This window comes from Talpa occidentalis, unplaced genomic scaffold, assembly GCF_014898055.3.
Source record: "Talpa occidentalis isolate TD23 unplaced genomic scaffold, MPIMG_talOcc4v2.1 talOcc4.3, whole genome shotgun sequence".
In the NCBI taxonomy this organism is placed as follows: domain Eukaryota; kingdom Metazoa; phylum Chordata; class Mammalia; order Eulipotyphla; family Talpidae; genus Talpa; species Talpa occidentalis.
Genome location: NW_023603184.1, coordinates 144,634,229 through 144,652,621, shown reverse-complemented (window position 1 = coordinate 144,652,621; position 18,393 = coordinate 144,634,229). Strand labels below are relative to the sequence as shown.

At 47.6% G+C, this 18,393-nt stretch overlaps 1 protein-coding gene across 1 annotated transcript in view; it reads right to left on the bottom strand.

Annotated features, from left to right (window-relative positions):
* Positions 1-14,897, bottom strand: part of DAW1 (dynein assembly factor with WD repeats 1) — a 28,773-nt gene extending 13,876 nt beyond the window's left edge. The window contains exons 1-7 of the mRNA XM_037521924.2: positions 14,821-14,897; positions 10,060-10,132; positions 7,757-7,901; positions 6,429-6,487; positions 4,479-4,601; positions 2,417-2,516; positions 623-730 (exon numbers count right to left, since the gene is read on the bottom strand). Of these exons, the coding sequence (XP_037377821.1) occupies positions 623-730; positions 2,417-2,516; positions 4,479-4,601; positions 6,429-6,487; positions 7,757-7,901; positions 10,060-10,132; positions 14,821-14,860 (648 nt within the window). The 5' untranslated portion in view covers positions 14,861-14,897. The remainder of the gene's footprint in view (positions 1-622; positions 731-2,416; positions 2,517-4,478; positions 4,602-6,428; positions 6,488-7,756; positions 7,902-10,059; positions 10,133-14,820) is intronic.
* Positions 14,898-18,393: the final 3,496 nt, after the last annotated feature.

Sequence of the window (18,393 nt, the reverse complement as noted above, 5' to 3'; positions counted from 1 at the left end):
CGTGTGTACTGAAATACTGAGTGTGTACTGAAATACACTGCTGAGGGGAGCAGCAGCGAGACAGGAGAGGTCTGCTGCGCCATGTGGGTAGCTCCCTGGCCGGCAGGGATCGAACCTGCGCTGCAAAGGCTGTGGACAGCTTCACAGCACGGCTTTTAACCAGACTTTACGACAGGTTTTGGGTAGCATTGGTGCCGTTTCCATGGTGAAATTGGTCAAAATCGAAAGAACTTGGGGTATCGTCTTTGGCGTGAATCCCACACCGGCAGGAACCCCGCCCTTCACTGCATCAGAAAACCAAAAGCGCTGAGTGCTCTTCTCACTTAGAGCTCGGAGTGTGGTGAAAGCACATCTAGAAAACTTAAATAAGGGACCAGGAAAATGAATAACTATAAGAAAGTGAAAATCAAAATCAACAAAAAACTATGAACCAGAGACACTTTTAGGGGGCGGGGGGGGAGGGAGGGATTGGGGTCAGAATGGGGGGGCTGCAATTGTATGGGGAATATAACAATAAAATTTATAAAAAAAAAAAAAAAAAAAAAAAAAAAGCAGATGGAAATAAACCCAAGTCGTGGTGGCCCTGAGCCAGGCCGAGGAGGTGCGGGCCGGAGCCACCTACCGCCAGCGTGCACACCTCCTCCCCGCTGCGGATGTCCCAGAGCTTGGCCCTCGTGTCCATGCTGCCCGTGGCCACCAGCGTGCTCTGGGGGTTGAACGATAAACACACCTGGATCACAAGAAAGGGAAGAGGTCTCAGACACATGACTCAGAAAGTGGCCATTTTCCACTGGAAAGTTGGAAGGGGCCAGACTGAGCAGATTGTGACGGACTGTTGGGAACAACATAAGGAGCCCAGCGCCGAGCAAGAGGGGTCTTCTCTCGGCAGCTGAACCCCGGGAATGTCCTCCCCTTGAGAAGAGGCCGCGTGTCCTCCTACACCAGCCAAGAACGGCAGGGTCGGCTCCTGCCACTTCTGGGTCAGGGAGAACAACAGGAGCCAAACCCACTCCTGAGAGTCAACTCTTCAGGACGCTGTAAGGCAGGGTCGAGCTGATGCCCTGAGTGTCACCAAGGGTGCAGTTACCGTTTTTCTCTGCAGTGTCCCCAGCATCTAGCAAAGTATTTTGAGCACAGCCTGAGCTCTCGTGAGATGAACATACCACGAATTTGAAGAATGAATACACACTGATTTTACCCCTAAAATAAGCAGCCTGTTTATCTTTAGAGGCCATCATTTTCCTCTAGGGAGCCAATTATCTCAGTAATTGTTATAGGATATAACACAGAATTGGTCAACACCAAGGGCTTCCCAATAGTGAAAACTATTTAGAGCATCAACTATTTATGCAAATTTGAGTTCTAATGACAGGTAAAAAACAAGCAGCCTAAATATTTTAGATGATTTGAAAAGGCTATTTTAAAAAGCGTGTTTGAGAGCAACACACATTGAGTTCAAACTTTAGGGACAATTCAGTGAAAAAGAAAAAGGTCAGGGTGGGTGCGGTTCTCACACCCTTAACCTATCACACTGTATGTTCAGTCAACACAGGATGCAGGATATGGGTCTCTGCGATTCTGCGAGCCACTGAAACTAAAGCTTGTGAATTCTATCGAGCACCATATAAACTACAGGGAGAGACAAACAAGACAGGGTGGAATTGTTTAATTAATTATAAAATGAATTATAACCTATAATCCCAAATTTACCTAATGATATCCTGTGTAAAATAATTATAAAATTTAGGAGGTAAAATCATGACTTTATAATGGAATCATTGGGGACCGCCATACCAGAGGCTTCTTGGGGTCTTTTGAGAAAAGATTTCACAAAGCACCAGAATAAAGTCAGCAACAAAGCTGATTAGAAAGCAGTGGACAGTCTTGGACAGCTGAGACCTGCCCCAGCAATAAAGCTGCAGGACTGTTAAGGTTGGTTTTCTTCCTGGCTGGGGAGGGATCCTTCTTAATTATGCACCTTCCCCCATCACTTCTGATTTCAACTACCCTCCCTGCCTCCCTCTTTTAGAGTCTGGGGAAACTGTAGTTAAAAGACTCTTCCCAGCCTCCCAGATCTGCCAGGTCTTATCTGGTCCTTGGAACAATGTCCAGCTGGCCTACAGGTGGCTGAGGACAGTTGTATCCCCCAGGCAAGCATACGAGAGCCCTTTCTGCCCCTAAGAGAACCTAACGAGAAACAGCAGTGATGCCTCAAGGTGGAAATTGTAACAAATGCGCCCTGTAGAGCAGGTACTGATACTGGGGGTGCTGCAAGTGTCTTGGGGAGAGAGAATTATCAGCCCCTTCTGCCTAATTTTGCTGAAAACCTAAAACTGCTCTAAAAATAAAGTCCATGAAACAAAGAGAAATGTTTAAAAAAACAGCAGCATAAAAATAATAAAATGAATATACTCACTATTTCTGCTGTATGGCCCCGAAAGGTATGATAACATTTCCCCGTCTCCACACTCCATAGTTTACATGTCTTATCAAAGGACCCAGTGGCAATTTTATCACTAAGGTTTAAAAAAAAAACCTGGATTTTGAAATCAGATTCAGCCAAGTCTATGATACACTGAATTAAGACAGGATATATTAATACAACACTCCCTACTTAAAAAATTTACTTCACTTTTCAGCAATAAACACAATAATTATATTAGTGGTGAATAAAAAGTGGTCTGACTTTTGCGTGGTATTTAATTTTTTAAATTATACATTAAAGGTAGAAGTTGAAGATTAAAAATATTTTAATTATCACAATGGTTATGGCGAGAGATTTTATTTAGAACATTACTAACAAGTAATAGCATCCAGCGAGATGCCTCTCCCGTCAGCAGCTCATGGCTTTCTGCTTCTGCCAACGGTACTGAAAGCCTGCGAGCTCTACACTAAGTGTCCTCGCTCTGTCCCTCTCCTTCCTGCCCCTCAAAAACATCAGTCTCACACAGCTGTGGCTTTTAAATCATTTGCTGTTCTATCACATACTGTAAAAGTTATCACATTGTAAAAGTGATCACTAATTTCAATGTTTTAGAATTTCTTTATTTAATCAAAATGTAATTTTGAACTAATGTATAAAACATATAAACTCTAAAGTAGTTTACATTTATTTTCCTCTCTCCCTCACCCCCATTATCACCAAACACATTCCCGCTTACTCTTTGGATCTCTTAAATTCACTTTGCTGAAACCCTTTTAAAAAAATCCTTAAAGAGTTTAAACATGCCTGCAGAACAATCTGAACAAAGGGCTTTCTAAATTTGTACAAAGTGTTCTCCAATTCAATGATCTCATCGACAACTTTCTACAGCAATTTTGTACTGTTATTCAGCAAATTATCATATACATTATTCTACCTGGTAATACTGTGCAGTTACTTCTAAGCAAAGTAGATAATGCTCATAGCCGCATTATTCACAATAGGCAAGACATGGAATCAACTTAAATGCCCCTCACCATGTGAGTGGTTAAAGAAGTGGCAGTACATATACTCAGTGGAATACTACTCAGCCGTCAAAAATGAAATTGTGCCTTTGTGACAATATGGATGGGTCTTGAGGCAATTATATTAAGTGAAATAATCAGAAAGTGAAAGACAATTATGGAATGGCCTCATTCATTTTCATACTATACAGAAAACAAAGAGCAAAAATAATTCTTAGGCTCTGAAAAAGATGATAGTTACCACAGGGTACAGAAAGGGGTGTAGATGGGGTCAAAGCCATTTGTGATGGGACTGGAGCTCTGGTGGAGGGTGAGTGGAGCATGTGTAATTGCCAAAGTGTACAGCTATACTCACGAAATTATATCGTTTTGTCAACAAATGGTAAATCAAATCGACTTACAAATAAAGTGTTGTAGGGCCTTCCTGGTGGCGCAAGGGGTTAAGCACCGCACTATGAAGCAATCTGCAGGCTCTGCAGCACGAGTTCGATCCCTGGCTAGCCAGGGAGCAACTCACATGGCACAGCAGACCTCTCCTGTCTCGCCGCTGCTCCCCTCAGCAGTGTGTTTCAGTCAGTCTGCCTGTTCTGTGCCCCACTCTGTCTTTGGTGAATCCTCTCACCCCCTGCATCTCTGGCCTGTACCCCAGCTCTTGTATGCATAAATAAATAAATCTTCTAAAAAAATAAAGTGTTGTAAATAGTAAAAAAATAAATAAAAAGCAAACCACGTTGAATCTGCCCGTTCTGTAGAAGCTGCGGTCAGGGGGTGCACAAGGGCTGAGAGTCACCTTTTCTCTCTACTTCTGCTGTGGGGGCAGAAAGTTCTGGACAAGATAGTGGGCCATGGGCAGGAATGCCTGTCCCAAAGCTCTATTAGGCAGTGAAGGGCGTATTTTAAAGGCTTCCAAAGCCCGCAGCAGGCACACAATAAATTTTAGTTCTTTTACAGTCTCCTCTAGATGGGGAAGGATGATGAGATGAGTTCGTGGGTTAATGATGGACCAGGTGAGTGAGGGGATGTCTCCTTACCCGTAAGGATTGTTGAATGCGATGGCATAAACCACGTTCCTGTGCCCCTCCAGGGTGTGAAGCTCTTCTCCCGAGGCAGTGTCCCAGAGCTTGCATGTCCGGTCATAGCTCCCGGTGATAAAGCTGCCGAGGGTAGAAATACACGACAGGTGAGAACAGCGGTGTGCTAACAGCTGGTTTTCACCTGCAGGACTATACATAACCCCGTGTGTTTTGCTTTTTACGGTGGATTTGTGCATGCAGAACAAACGGTTCAATAGCGAACAATATCAAAATCCTTTGACTTAGAAACTCTAAAATTGTATTGCAAACCCCCAAAAAGAAGAGCCACTCAGAGAGCAACCCTTCTAGTAATTGTTTTTACAATACAAATAATATTATTAGGGCATCCCCTGATGGCACAGGTGGTTGAGCGCCACGCTGTGAAGCTGTCCACAGTTTCTGCAGCGCCAGTTCAATCCCAGCGAGAATCCCACATGGCGCGGTAGACCTCTCCTGTCTCGCCCGCTGCTCCCCTCAGCAGTGTACTTTGTCAGTCTGCCTGTTCTGTTCCCCGCTCTGACTCTGGTGAATCCTCTCACCCTCCCGTGCATCTGGCCTGTACCCCTGTACTTGTATAAATAAATAAATAAAATATTTAAAAAAAAACAAATAATATTATTAAATGATGCTGATAAGCAGTGACGCTTCCTGAATTTCTGATCTACCCCAATAAACCGGGACATTTTCCCCGTTGGTTACATCACAAAATCCTCACTTCATCTGGATCCCTTTCTGTGGCCCCATCCACCCCCCATCTTGGTAAATTCTGTTAGTACAGACTCAAAACCCCTCTAATCAGGTAGGGTGCTGAAATTAAAAAAAAAAATCCACCTATTATTTACTCAACTGCTACTTTTAACAAAAATGCTTGGAAGTAGTGTGAAACCCCTTAACCTTTGTACACTGCTGATGGGAACATAAATAGGTACTGTTCATATGGAAAACCTTATAAAGGTTCCCCCAAAAATTAAAAACAAAACTATTCTGTGATTCCTCCAGTCCCATTTTTGGGTATACCATCAAAGGAATGAAATGGAGATTTGGAGAGCTAGCTTGCATTGTTATTCACCATGATCAAAGTAAGGAATGACCTTACGTGTGTGTAAAGGGAGGAAGGTATCACAAAAAGGTGGTGTATGTGTATATACGATGGGATATTATTTGGCCAAGGAAATCCTGCCGTTGTGACAACAATAAACCAGACGTGGAAGAAAATAAAACTCAGAGGTTAGAATGGTGGTTCCTGGAACTGGTGCGAGGGAGAAGGGGGAGACATGGTGAGAGGGGACAGAGCCACAGTCACATAAGAAGAGTTGGTCCAGGGACTTCATGTTCGAGCATGGCAGCTGTGGGCAGTAATACGGTACTGAGTGTATCGGATACCGGAAATCTACTAAAAGCACAGATTTCACACTCAGTGCACACAAAACATGGTAACTTGTGGTGATACGTTCATTAACTTGAGTAGTAACGACTTCACTCTGTGTACGTATACCATCACCATGTTGCACACTTCTAATATACATAATTTTTATTTTAAAAAAGAGGTTTTCATCTCTTAGACATCAGGAATAGAAATGAAGCCTTGCAGGGCACAGAGGGTGTTTAGGGTAGTGAAACCGCCTTAGAGTCCCCTAACGCCACAATTTGTCAACCCCCAGAACGTACAAAACCAAGAGGGAGACCCTGTGTGTGAACTGTGAACTCTGAATGATGATGGTCAGTCTTACAGCTTCATCAGCTGTACCAAGTGCATGGCTTTGTGGGGGTACTACTGGTGGAAGGCAGAGAGGCTGGGCAGGTGAGAGGCCAGTGGAATGCGGGGCATTTCTGCCCAATGATTCTGTTAACCTAAAATTGCTCTTAAAAAAATTAATGAAAAAAAATGTTTTAAATAGAGATCCTTACCATGAGCCCGATTTATTTAACGCGACATTGGTCAATGGCAATATATGTGCCCTGAGAACCTTCAATGAAAGAAAACAATGACAGTGTCATTCACTCATTTTAGCTTCAATGAAGACATTCAAATTTGTCTTGATTATAAAGAAAAATGAACAATATCCAATACTGCAATGAATGAGAAAAAAATGCATTGTTCCATCTATCATTAAGACCAAAAATTCATCTCGTGGTTACATAAATCACCAAAAAATGTCATTGGATATATGTTTTTCATTCATTTCCCCTTGAGTTACATTATGAGTATTAAATAAAATACCAAGTAATGGAAGCTTACAATACTTCATTTCTATAGGGACAGTGCTGATAAGAATGACACTAAATATCCTGCAAAGATAGAATTTTATGATGTATTATTATTACTTTTTTCAATCCTAAAGCTCCCTCAGAGTCATGCTGTCTTTTTTGCTTTTCAATCCTTACATTCTCTAGCAGGTATGTAAATTGGGTAGTTTGCTTATAAGTAAGAGAGATTTGGAGGGACTGGACAGTGTCAGTTTGTTTACTGCCAGAGTGTAACTATCAATTGCATCTCCTGTCACTGTCACAAATGGTCCGGTCCCTCTGGAAGATGAATTACAAGGTCACCCTCCTTAGAGATCACATTTGAAGCTAAACAGCGCTACCTGCTGGATTAAAAAAATTACAGGAATAACTTCATTCTCTTCCAGTAAATTGAATGAATGCCAAAAATTGCCTGGATTTTTTGCCGAGTATTTCAATAATAATCATATTTTACTATAATTATATTTAAATTATAAAAATAAAGTCATTTTGATACTAGAAAAGTGTAATAATAGAAGTCAGTGTAATAATAGAAAAGCTATTAAATATTGCTAAATAATAAAGTTGTTCTTGAAGTGATAAATGACTACCTGTGTTACATACACTCTTAATCATGAGAAACTTTAGGAAAAGTATGCGTATTCACATTGCCCTATCAACAAATCATTTACTTAAGTACAGTTTCATTCACATGAATGTGAGCTGGAAGAACATGTTGCTCAGTAATTTAAAGCGACCTCAATAGCTACTCTGTCAATTTGTGATAATAAAGAAGAGCTAAACCCACCACAGATCTTTATTTAAACTCTTAAGAAATAAATGTGTGTGGTTCATCCAGTCAACAAACATTTATTGAGTCTAGTCTCAGCAAATATATGCGAGACATTGAGGGAAAAGCATTTTTTTCTCTTTTTTTTTAATCTCATATTAATAGAGCATCACTTCATTCATTGAAATCCTTCTAACTACTATTGCTAAACATGCATTACCTTAAAAAGGTAGAATTTGTGTGTGCTGTGCTGGCCGAGTTTATATTGCAGTCTCTGTATTAAGAGTTTCACTTGGTCTGTTCTGGAAGCTGTGATGAGAGGCTCTGCTACTTGTATCTCTTCCACTAAGGCATTGACATCAGTGCTGAAAACCCACCAAAACCAAAGACAAACATTACTTATGTCTATGTCAAAAATAAGGTAAACTTCCATTACATGAAGAAATTGCACTGCTTTAGAAGGACACTTATAAAATGCCAAGACATCATCTTCACCCAGAGAATTTCTGGGGCAAAGCACACAGAGCACTGAGGGCTTAGCAGCACCAGGGAAGTTGGGGGTTGGGAGGGGCAGGCGGGGAGCTCCAGAGTACTTTCCTTGGTGGGGACCCAGCTCTCTGGAAGAGCCCAGAACTCCCCTAAGGTCAGGCATACTGGTCCTGAACATGAGTGCTGGTCTTTTCCTGTTTTTTTCTTTCTTTTAAATGAACACCTTGAAGGACCCAGCCCTACTTTACTTTTCTCTTTACATGTTTTGTTTCATTAATCCTGTAAAGACTCTCTAACTTAATGCTTTCATTATGATTTTAGTTCAGGTGTGTCCCACTGAACCATCTTAACAAAGCTAGATCTTAGGTCTCGTCTTCCCTGAACACAGATCAAACAAGGACTGGTGCAGATGAAGGTCACTGATCTTTTCTGTGCTGTTCTTTAATTAAAAAAAAAAAAGAAAGAAAAGAAAAGAAAATCCTACGGAGAGAGCCTTCTCTGTGCCAGGGACTTGTAATAAGAGCTGTGCTCCACCAACGCCTCCATGCTCCAGCCACAGTCTGTCCTCGCCCTAGGACAACAGCCCCGGGCCCCACTCCTGCTCTGGCGGCCCTGGACAGCACCCGGATGTCTGAGCTGGTTTTCTCACCAGAAACACCCACTCACCGCTGACTTCCAGCTGCAGGAGGTGCCTTGCCCTGCAGCCTTTGTTGTTGTCCTCACTAATCATCTCCAAGCGGAAGGAGTATCGCATATATCATGACATTTTTGTTCTATGGTTTATTTCCTCCTGTTGAGGACACCTTCGCCTAATCCAAACTTGGGCTCCTGCGGGTGTAACCACAGTCTGGGGCGTTTCTTCCAGGGGGGTTTTGCATAAGGTCCCCTAAAGGGGACACACCGGCAGTAGGCCCTCACAAGGGCACATCCTCTGGGTGCACCTGCCTCCCAAGACAAAGGACCTCCCCACACCCCGTGACAACCAGGAGCATCTTGTGCTCAGTCATAGTCTCAAAATTCAATAAACTGTACTCCTCAAAAGGTCACGATCATCAAAAAAGAAGGAGTCTGAGGTAGGGTAAATGGTTTTCAGGCTTTTCTGCCCTCCCACCATTAGGATTGCCCTGCCTGATGGGGAACCTGCAGTTGTTACATTGTTATAAGCTGCCTTGTTTACTTGTGGGCCATGGGAAGAGTATTGAGATAGTTACCTAGAGAAGTACAAGCAGGGAAGAGGCAGGAGTGAGAAGTGTGTTAAAGAAGGCCAGAGAAGCACTGAGTGAAGACTTGCCAGGGGCTTGAAGGCCTGGTGGCCTCCTGGCACCACTCCCCCCACCCCATACCCCCCACCCCTCCCCCACCCTGCACCACTGACTGCCATGTACCTGGTTGCTGCACTACATGTAAAAGCTCAATAAAAGCCTGAGAAACCCACCAAGGGCTCCAGGACTCTCCTTTACCCTGTGTGCGTGGATCATAGATACCTGCTCAGTGCCCATCCTGGCACTACACAGAGCCAGCGTTGGCCTGAGGTGCTTAAGAGCCAGGACGCGGATGCAGCGTGGAGGCCAGGATGGGACCCTGGAGGAGGGCAAGAATCAGGCTAGACTATGGAGAAACCCAGTAAAATGTGGTTTAATTATCAGTTATCAACACTGGTTTACTAATTGTGACAAACGTACCAAACTAAGAATCCAAGATGTTAAAAGAGGGGAATCTGGGTATGGCACTTGTGGGGTCTTTTCACAACTCTTTGAAAACTTCACTAAAGGGTTTATTCTTTAAAGTCTGCTTAGGAAGAAGAGGGGCTCACTGATGAATTTTTTCCCACCTCTTCCTTTAGCAAGGCCCTCAGGTGGAACCCACTGAAACAAGCAGGAAATAATACAAGACAGAAGAGCAATTTTATTTTATTTTTTAGCAATATATTGTCTGTAGTTTATGTGGTTTATCCTCATCAGACACCCCATATCAGGGTGTCCAGTAAAAAATCCCTGGACAGGACATCCACACGGCCCCACACAGCGAGCTTACCCTGGATTGAGATCGAGCAAGTCTATAGATTTTGTCTTTAGTTCTCCACTCTTTTCATATTCCAGCAAGATTCCTGCAACAGCAAGCAGACAGGTTATAAAACATGCAGGATGGCAGTGATGCTGAGAGCCGGTCCACTTGGACATACTGATTTTTCATTTTTGTTTTCCAATTTTTTTAATTTTTTAAAAAGATTTATTTATTTATACAAGCACTAGGTACAGTCAGAAGCGTGGGAGAGTAAGAGAATTCACCAGGGCCAGAGTGGGGAACAGAACAGGCAGAAGGACCGAAGTACACTGCTGAGGGGAGCAGCGGGCGGCAGGAGAGGTCTGTGCGCCATGTGGGACCCTCGCCGGCAGCTGGGATCGAACCCGCGCTGCAGAGGCAGCGGGCAGCTTCACAGCCCAGTGCTCAACCACTGCGCCACCAGGGGAGGCCCTCCAATTTTTTTTAAAGATTTATTTATGCATATAAGAACTGGGGTATGGGCCAGAGGTGTGGGGGTGAGAGGATTCACCAGAGACAGAGCTGAGAGCAGAACAAGCAGATGTACTGAAATACACTGCTGAGGGGAGCAGCAGGTGAGACAGGAGAGGTCTACTGTGCCATATGGGTCAGCTCCTTGGCCAGGGATCGAACTCATACTGCGGTGGCTGCTGATAGCTTCGTGGTGCTGTGACTTAACCACTTTCACCACCAGGGAGGCCCCTGTTTTCCAATATATTTTTTTTAATTTTTCAAGATGAAACAAAAGTAGTTGTCCCTGATTCTGAAACAACATTGCACAGCCACCCCTCCTCCCCACCCCCGGTCCTCCTCACCTAACAGCTAACTATACCTGCGAGCAGATGTGCAAACATCAGCCAAGGTTGAGTAGGAAAAGGTGGGTGGTGAGCGGCCTCAGGGCTGGAGACTGGGTTTTCTTTCATTTCTCATACACCCCCCAATCGGGGACTAGAGACACTTGAAGCCTAGGAACCCCCAACTCATAGACAACAAGAAATACAATAGCAACAACAAAGCTTGCTCTCTGTGGCCAAAGAACCAGAAAGTGGGGAGTCAAAGAACTGAAGGGGAGCCCTGAACCCTTCTCCACCAAGAGGAGCCCTGCAGGCAGCTCCGCACACACACACACCCCAACTGTGGAGATCCCTGAGCTGCCCCAGTCCCCACCACACAAGCTGGGGCCCCTGAGCATCCCATCAGCCTGCAGCAGCCCCGGCAGCAAAGCCTCAGAACTTCTCAAGCTTTGCTCCTCGGCTGGGACACCAGTGGGCCTTCTGCCTCCAGCAGCCTAGGCCAAGCCCCAAATCCCACAGAGCCGCCCCTACAGGAGCCTGGGTGGGCAGTCCCAGCCTTGCAGAAGGGGCAGCAGTGACACCCCAGGCCCCATTCCATAACCAGGCACCCCCAAAGCAGCATTCCCTGCCCAGTGGCAAAGCCAGGCTCAGGGGTTTGCTCCCCACCCCACCTCCCAAGGTCACCCCGTGACAGCTGGCCACCCCCAACCCAGATATCCTAAGAAAATGCATATAAAAATGAGCCAATGCATGAATAAGATTCTGCTTTATTTATGCTACACTATCCAGTTTCTAATAAAATGAAAATATTAAAAGTCTTGAATTCTCCTACTAAAAATTGGTTGGGTTGCTGTACAAGTTGATCTAGAAAATAAGATGCCAAATCTGAAATCAGTGCTGTTGGTGGCTGCACTGTGACCAGTCACCACGGCCATATGTTCACCCTTCCCACATCACCGCACTCAAGAGGAGCAAGGGGCTGTGATGCCTGCCGGGAAAAATACAAACAGCAAATGAAGACGCTTCCATAAATCTGTTGTCTTCAGTGATTGTTTCCCACACTGTCTTAGTATGCTTGGTCTTCCCCTGCCTGTGAACCATTATGCAATAGGTGTAACTTCCAAAACACTTAGGTAACAAGCCTCTACCCCCAAAATTCTGCAATGTACTGAATAAAAGACCAAGCTCAAAAGATCTGAGTATTCCTTACCCAGATCATAGTCAGCAATAGAAATCTTGAAAGTGTTCAGAATATTAACCAGTATAATTCATGCTTATTAAGCATTAATAATGTTCACAAATGCTTATAATACTAACAGATGCTTATCCTTCTCATGGCCGAGGAACGAGGGGATTGCACACAATAAATAAAAGATAAAGACTGGCATAACTGAGTCAGCTGAAAAGCATGCATTCAACACCTACTCTTCACATTTTGAAGAGCCTATGAACTAATGAATGTGGCCAAGCTAAAGGGAGAATGCACTGTGATTGATAAGCCATGTAACTGCCATGGACATTTAGGATCAAGAACTTAGGTAGGGAGGGGCCCTATGTACGCACCTGCCTTCACTCATGCTAGAGATACAGAGATAAGTCAGAGAATGCCAACAAGAGAACACTCTAGAGCACTTTGCTATTCAAAGGTAAGTGGGAGGGCCGAAATAAAGAGGATTAGGAAGTTACAAAATTGCTTTAGCTGCAAAAGGGATAAAGGCCAGGTTGGCATGATTCAGGGGTGAGTGATAGTCTCCCTATTTGACCATGTTATTGTTAACACCCACCTGCATATCAGCAGTCCTGGGAATCTTGCATATAATAAGGCTCACCAAAGATTGGAATTCAGAAATTAAGTGTCGAGCTATCTAAATGAGATGGAGCCTCATTCTGGGATAAGCATTAAGAGTTGCAAGCAGGAATCGAAAGCCTTTCTGGAACGGAAGACTGCTGTTAGAACCCTGGGCTTTCAGAGCCAGAAAGGACTTCGAGACCACCTCTTTGACCCATCCCCAGCCCACAAAGAGCCATAGGCTTTCTGTTTAACTCATGCCATGAGTTAATCTCATTAAATGATTCATTGATCACAAAGAGCGAGCTGATGAAGCCTCAGAGGAGGAAGACAGGCAACCAGGAAACAGTCTTCCAAGGAGGGTCACTCCAGAGAAAGAGTCCCACCCACAGGATGGTCCCTGGAGGGGTGGGTGGCCAGGAGTGCTGGTGTCCTCCCATCACTGACAGAGAGGAAGAGCAAAGCAAACTGCGCAAGCCACAATGTGTGTGTGTGCGTGTGCGTGGTTACAGTCAGTTATTCTGACTCCAGAACTCACATTCTTGGCCTGAACTCTACCATGAAGGATGAAAGGCAGATAGACAGATGATCGTCGGACAGTCTGGGGGCAGCAGCAGCGCCTTCCAGCAAGCCCAGCCCAAGCAGATGTGCAGAATGCCTAGAGAGCAAGCCATTCATCTTCATTTAAAACTTCCTCTAGATGACCTCTCTATTCAGACCTTTTTTGTGTTATCTTAATTGGAATTCTAAGAGGGGAGGAAATGAGTGTTTTCCCAGCAAATGCCAGCTTCACGCTGGCAGACCTTGCCTTCCAGGCCCACTTAGGCAGGCGGCAGCAGAGGTAGCAGCCCTGGAGATCTTCAACACTGTTCATGAGCATTTCCACACCTGGGTGGACCTCGCACATCAGACACCTCCGTGTGCCTGCACAAGCACTTCATAAACCCTGAAGGCGCCCCCCTCCAGAGGTGCCCCCTTCCTCTGGAGCTGGGAACTCAGCAGCCAGCAAAAGAGGCCAGGTCTCAGTCCCCAGGAGCTTCCGGTCCATGGGAAAGAGGCAGGTATTTACAAGGGAAACAATAAATAGACACCAGAAGATGATAAAGTACACCCAGACAGGCAGAGAGAGAAATCTAGGAGGGGCAGGCTGCTCCGCGCGCTGGGGCAGGAAGGTCTCCAAGTAGATGACACTGACTGGGGCCAACTGGGAAGGCTAGGCCAGGGCCAAGAACAATGGCGGGGATGTCTCCCCTTTGTCTTGGAAGAGCAGTCAGGCAGTCTGAAGTGGAGGGAGGGGAGAGTGTAGGGTAAGAAGAAGTCTGGAAGAGGATGAAATAAAAAAAAAATAAAAATACCACTGAGAGCCCTTGAAAAGTTAGCGACCTCCACCCCAACCGTCTTCAGAGTCACAGGTGCAGGTGCTGGTTATTTTGTTCCCTATCTCCTGCTTGCTCTTCACCCTGGATGAGGGTGCCCTTCACCCCTGGCTCGCTGCACCCCACCTTCCACCTGTGCATTCAGTTAAAATGTGTCTGGGGTTTTCACTCTCCCCAAGTAGGAGCCTGGATGCTGAGGCAGCTGCCTGTCCATGCCAGGCGCTGGCCTGTGTCTCCTCTCTGAGCAGGTCGGAGCCTGCAGCGTCAGTGCCAGCTACGGGGTCTCCAACACAAGCCTGTAGGGGACGAAGGTGAACGCCAGGACTCCAGGCCACGCGCCATCGGAGGACACGCCACAGGCGCAGGCAGAGGAAGAATGGCAGGGAATTTCACTACTGCAGTATCCTTGGTTGAGTGTGCATTTTCTTTGCACACCCCACGCTGCGGGACTCGATCACTCTGGTGTGTCTGAAGGAAAAGGCAACGCGTCCCTCTTGTGGGTTCCCTTCCCAGAAATGAGCATCCCTGGAAATCACCAACCCCCACCTCTCCCTCCCTTCGCTTGCTATTGAAGCAGCGGAAAGCATCACAACTCAGCAGTTCAAAAGGCTGACGACTTCCTGAAAGAGTCCTTCGAGAAGTTTTGAGGGGCAGCGTCCGGCGTCCGCAGAGAGCAGCCCAGTGGGCAGCGCCCCATCCCCGCCGCGCGTGCAGGCGCCCGGGGCCCGGCTCGCTCCGCCGCCCTCGCCCCTCCCAGCCGGGCCGCGAGGTGCGGGTGCGGGCCGAGCAGTACCTGGGGGGTAGTACCGGAGCAGGAGGCTCTTGAGCTTCATCGTGTGGTTCCCAGAACCCGGGTCGGCCGGACGCGTAGCCATGGGAACCGCCAAACAAGCGTGTGCGCGTGCGCAGAAGCCTCCGCGGGCCCCCGGGCGCCGAGCTGGGAGCGCAGATTTGGGGGGAGCCGCCTGCCGGCGTAGGGGCGGGGTTCGAGGTGGTTCCCAGCGCAGCTCGGCGCCTTCGGGGAGAAGGACCTGCTCCCGCCGCTCGCACATGCCCCGCAGCTCTGGGGGGCGAGCCGGGGCCAGGGCTCAGCTCCACGCCCCTGCACCCCACCCCAGTCTGCTCCCCCTTATCCTCATTAACGGGGATCTCATGGGGGCGAGATCTGGAGGGGAAACCAGGGCGCGCTTAAGCCCCCTGGGTTCCCAGTAAGGAGAGTTGGAAGGAAAATCCCGTTCCTGACAGCCCTCCTGACCCTTCCCGTGCCCTGTCCCTGCGCCCTCAGAAGAATGAGGGGCCTCCTTGGTGGTGCAGGGTTAAGTCTCAGCGCTGTCAAGCTATCCGCAGCCACTGCAGCGCGAGTTCGATCCCCGGCCAGGGAGATACCCACATGGCGCGTCAGGCCTCTCCTGTCTTGCCCGCTGCTCCCCTCAGCAGTGGATTTTGGTGGATCGGCCTGTTCTGCTCCCCCTCTGTCTCTGGTGAATCCTTTCACCACCACCCCACCTCTAGCCTATACCCCAGATCTTGTGTGTATAAATAAAATAAATCTTTTTTAAAAAATAAAGAAAAAGGACCTGGTCAGTAGCATCCATTTCCTGCAGAGGCGCCTCGCGCTGCAGCAAGCGCTTTGCACACCTTTGCTCTTAGAGTCCAGACACAGGTATAGGTGGGCATATTTCCTACCTGCCCTTGTGGGAGAAGTACCCAGGTCACGCTGGAGCCAGAGCAGGAGGAGGGACGGGAAGGCAGGTGGTCTGCAGCCTCACCTGTGCCAGCAACCCTCAATTTCAGGCTGGAAGGTCTTCCTTTGGCTTGTTCTATTTCTTGCCAGTATAGGTCTTTGCTTGCCAAGAGAAATTTGGCAAGCACACAGAAAAATGCCACGGAAGGAAGACTGAACTGGAAGACTCTCCTAACCAGCTTGTGGACTTTTTTTAGGGAATTTAGGCTAAATCCCTCACTGAATTTTCCAAGCTTAAACAATGCCTGTGTTAGCATCACAAATGAGATACATCTCCTACCCCCCCCAGGTGCCATGCCTGAGTTTTCTTTAAGTTCTTACAGTGTCTCTAGATATTACTGGGTAAGCCAAATAGGACAAAGTCATCTAATGCCTTTCCCAGGAGGAAAGGGAGAAACTTTGTGGAGTGTCTCAGGAGCTCTGCTGAGGTTCCACAAAATTTCCTTGTATCAACCAAATGACAGGCTACCAAATTTTTACTTGAATTTAGATTTCTGCCACTTTTTTTAATTTTCTTTTTATTTTTACAAGAGCTGGGGCCAGATGCACGGGAGGGTGAGAGGATTCACCAGAGACAGAGCGGAAACAGAACAGACAGACGGATGAAATACACTGAAGGGAGCAGCAGGCGAGACAGGAGAGGTCTGCTTGCCATGTGGGTGTTCCCAGGCCGGCGGGGATCGAACTGGCACTGCAGAGGCTGTGGACAGCTTCACAGGCCTGCACTCAACCACCTGCGCCACCAGGGAGGCCCTAGATTTCTGTCACTTTTAATGGCCAATAAGAAGTTCAGGCATTTTCCAACCAATTGGCAAGTTTCCTTTACAGCTGATGAGAAAGTTCAAAGTAATTTTGACAAAACCAACTAAGCCTGATCCGAGAAGTCCTCGAATGTGATCCCAAGAGGTCAGCGAATTCAGAGGAAGAAAAGGCCTCCTTCGAGTGGAGAACACTCTCTTCAGCTTACTTTACATCCCATTTTCACAGTGACAGGTAGATACTGAACGAGCTGTCTGACTAAACACATAAAAATTAGAAAAATACCAAACTTTTAAATAACCAAGACCTGATTCCAGATACTTGCTTGAATTCCTCACACAGGCACAACGTTCAGAATCACCAAGCTATTTGCACCAAGTGAGGACCAAGTAAGGGAAGGAGAACCCCAGTCCAGGCCCGCTGCTCTCATAGGGCCCAGCCAGCCCTTCCAGCCACCTGCGCGTGTCCAGAGTCAGGGTTGTCCTAGGGGCCCCACAGCCAAAGCGCCTGAGCTTACCCTGGATGTCAGGGTGAGACTGGAAGAGGAGAGTCACAAGGAACTCAAGCCCGAGCTAGCCAGTGTGGACAAGAAGCGCTCATGGCCTGGCTTTAGGGTTAGGAAAGCACCTGTCTGCTCCCCACTGTCAGCTGCTCCTGGGCTCCTGCAGGGAAACAGTGACAGGGGCTGCTTCTCAGACCATGGGTTGGCAGCTACAGGTCCCCAACTCAGTTACTACTGTCCCCAAGGGGCTTTCAGATGAGACAAACACGGAACCTCTCTCCATTTTAACCACATCTCTGGCTTCCAAAAACGAACAGGAAACTCCCAATACCAGACATCCAACGAAAATACCCAATGCTTCCCAATTCCCACTCCCTCAGGCCTGACACACCACAGGAGCCCCAAATGGAGGGAGACTCACAGACTCCCTCCCAAACTGAGGGGAACTGGACTTGTCCCTGATGGGGACTCCGATTCCTCCCAAAGGTGTGGAGGCGAGGGGCTGGGCAGGCACGCACCCAGGGAACTGACACCCAAAGCCAGGGGACCTCGGTTTTCCACCAGGGTTCCACCTCCTCCAAGGTGAATCCAGGGGCAGAGAAAAGCTGCGCCTCTCCCAGGGAGGACTTGACATGCCCCACCCCACCCCAGAAGACACCCCACCGCTGCTGGGACGCCCCCTCCCCCTGGAGAGAGGGCGCTCCCTCTGAGCACCAGGGTCAGGCAGCCCCCCAGGGATGCCCAGGCGATGGGGGTGGCCTGGCGCGCTGCCACTTCGGGCTGAGTCCGCAGCCGCAGCCGGGAGAAGGCCGGCGAGCCGGGCGCCCCTGCGTGGGACGGCGGAGTCCGCGGAGACTGAGCAGTGGTTCCCCCTGGAGGGAGCGGGGCTGCGGGGGGCAGTCGCGAGCCATCCTGGGGCTTGGGGCGTGCAAAGGAGCTGCCTGAGCGCAGGGGCCGCTGACAGCAGGGGCCATGAGAGCCTGGTGCGGCGGGAAGGCAGTGAGCACCCCTGGGGCTGGGCTGTTCCCCACAAGAGAGCTGAGTGTCTCAGACCTCAGAGTGCGCGCAGCTGGGGTGGGGGGGTGGGGGTGGGGGTGGGGGTGGCTTGTGCTGAGTCCGCAGCCAGGAGAAGGCCCCCGCCAGCCGCCCCTGCATGGGACGGCGGAGTCCACCAGGACTGAGCAATTGTATGGGGAATATAAAAATAAAATTTATTATAAAAAATAAATAAATAAATTATAGAATCAGTTTCTCTAAAAAAAAAAAAACAAAAAGACTGAGCATTGGTTCCCCCTGGAGGGAGCGGGATTGTGGGGGGCAATCTAGAGCGATCATGGGGGGCGGGTGCAAGGGAGCTGCTC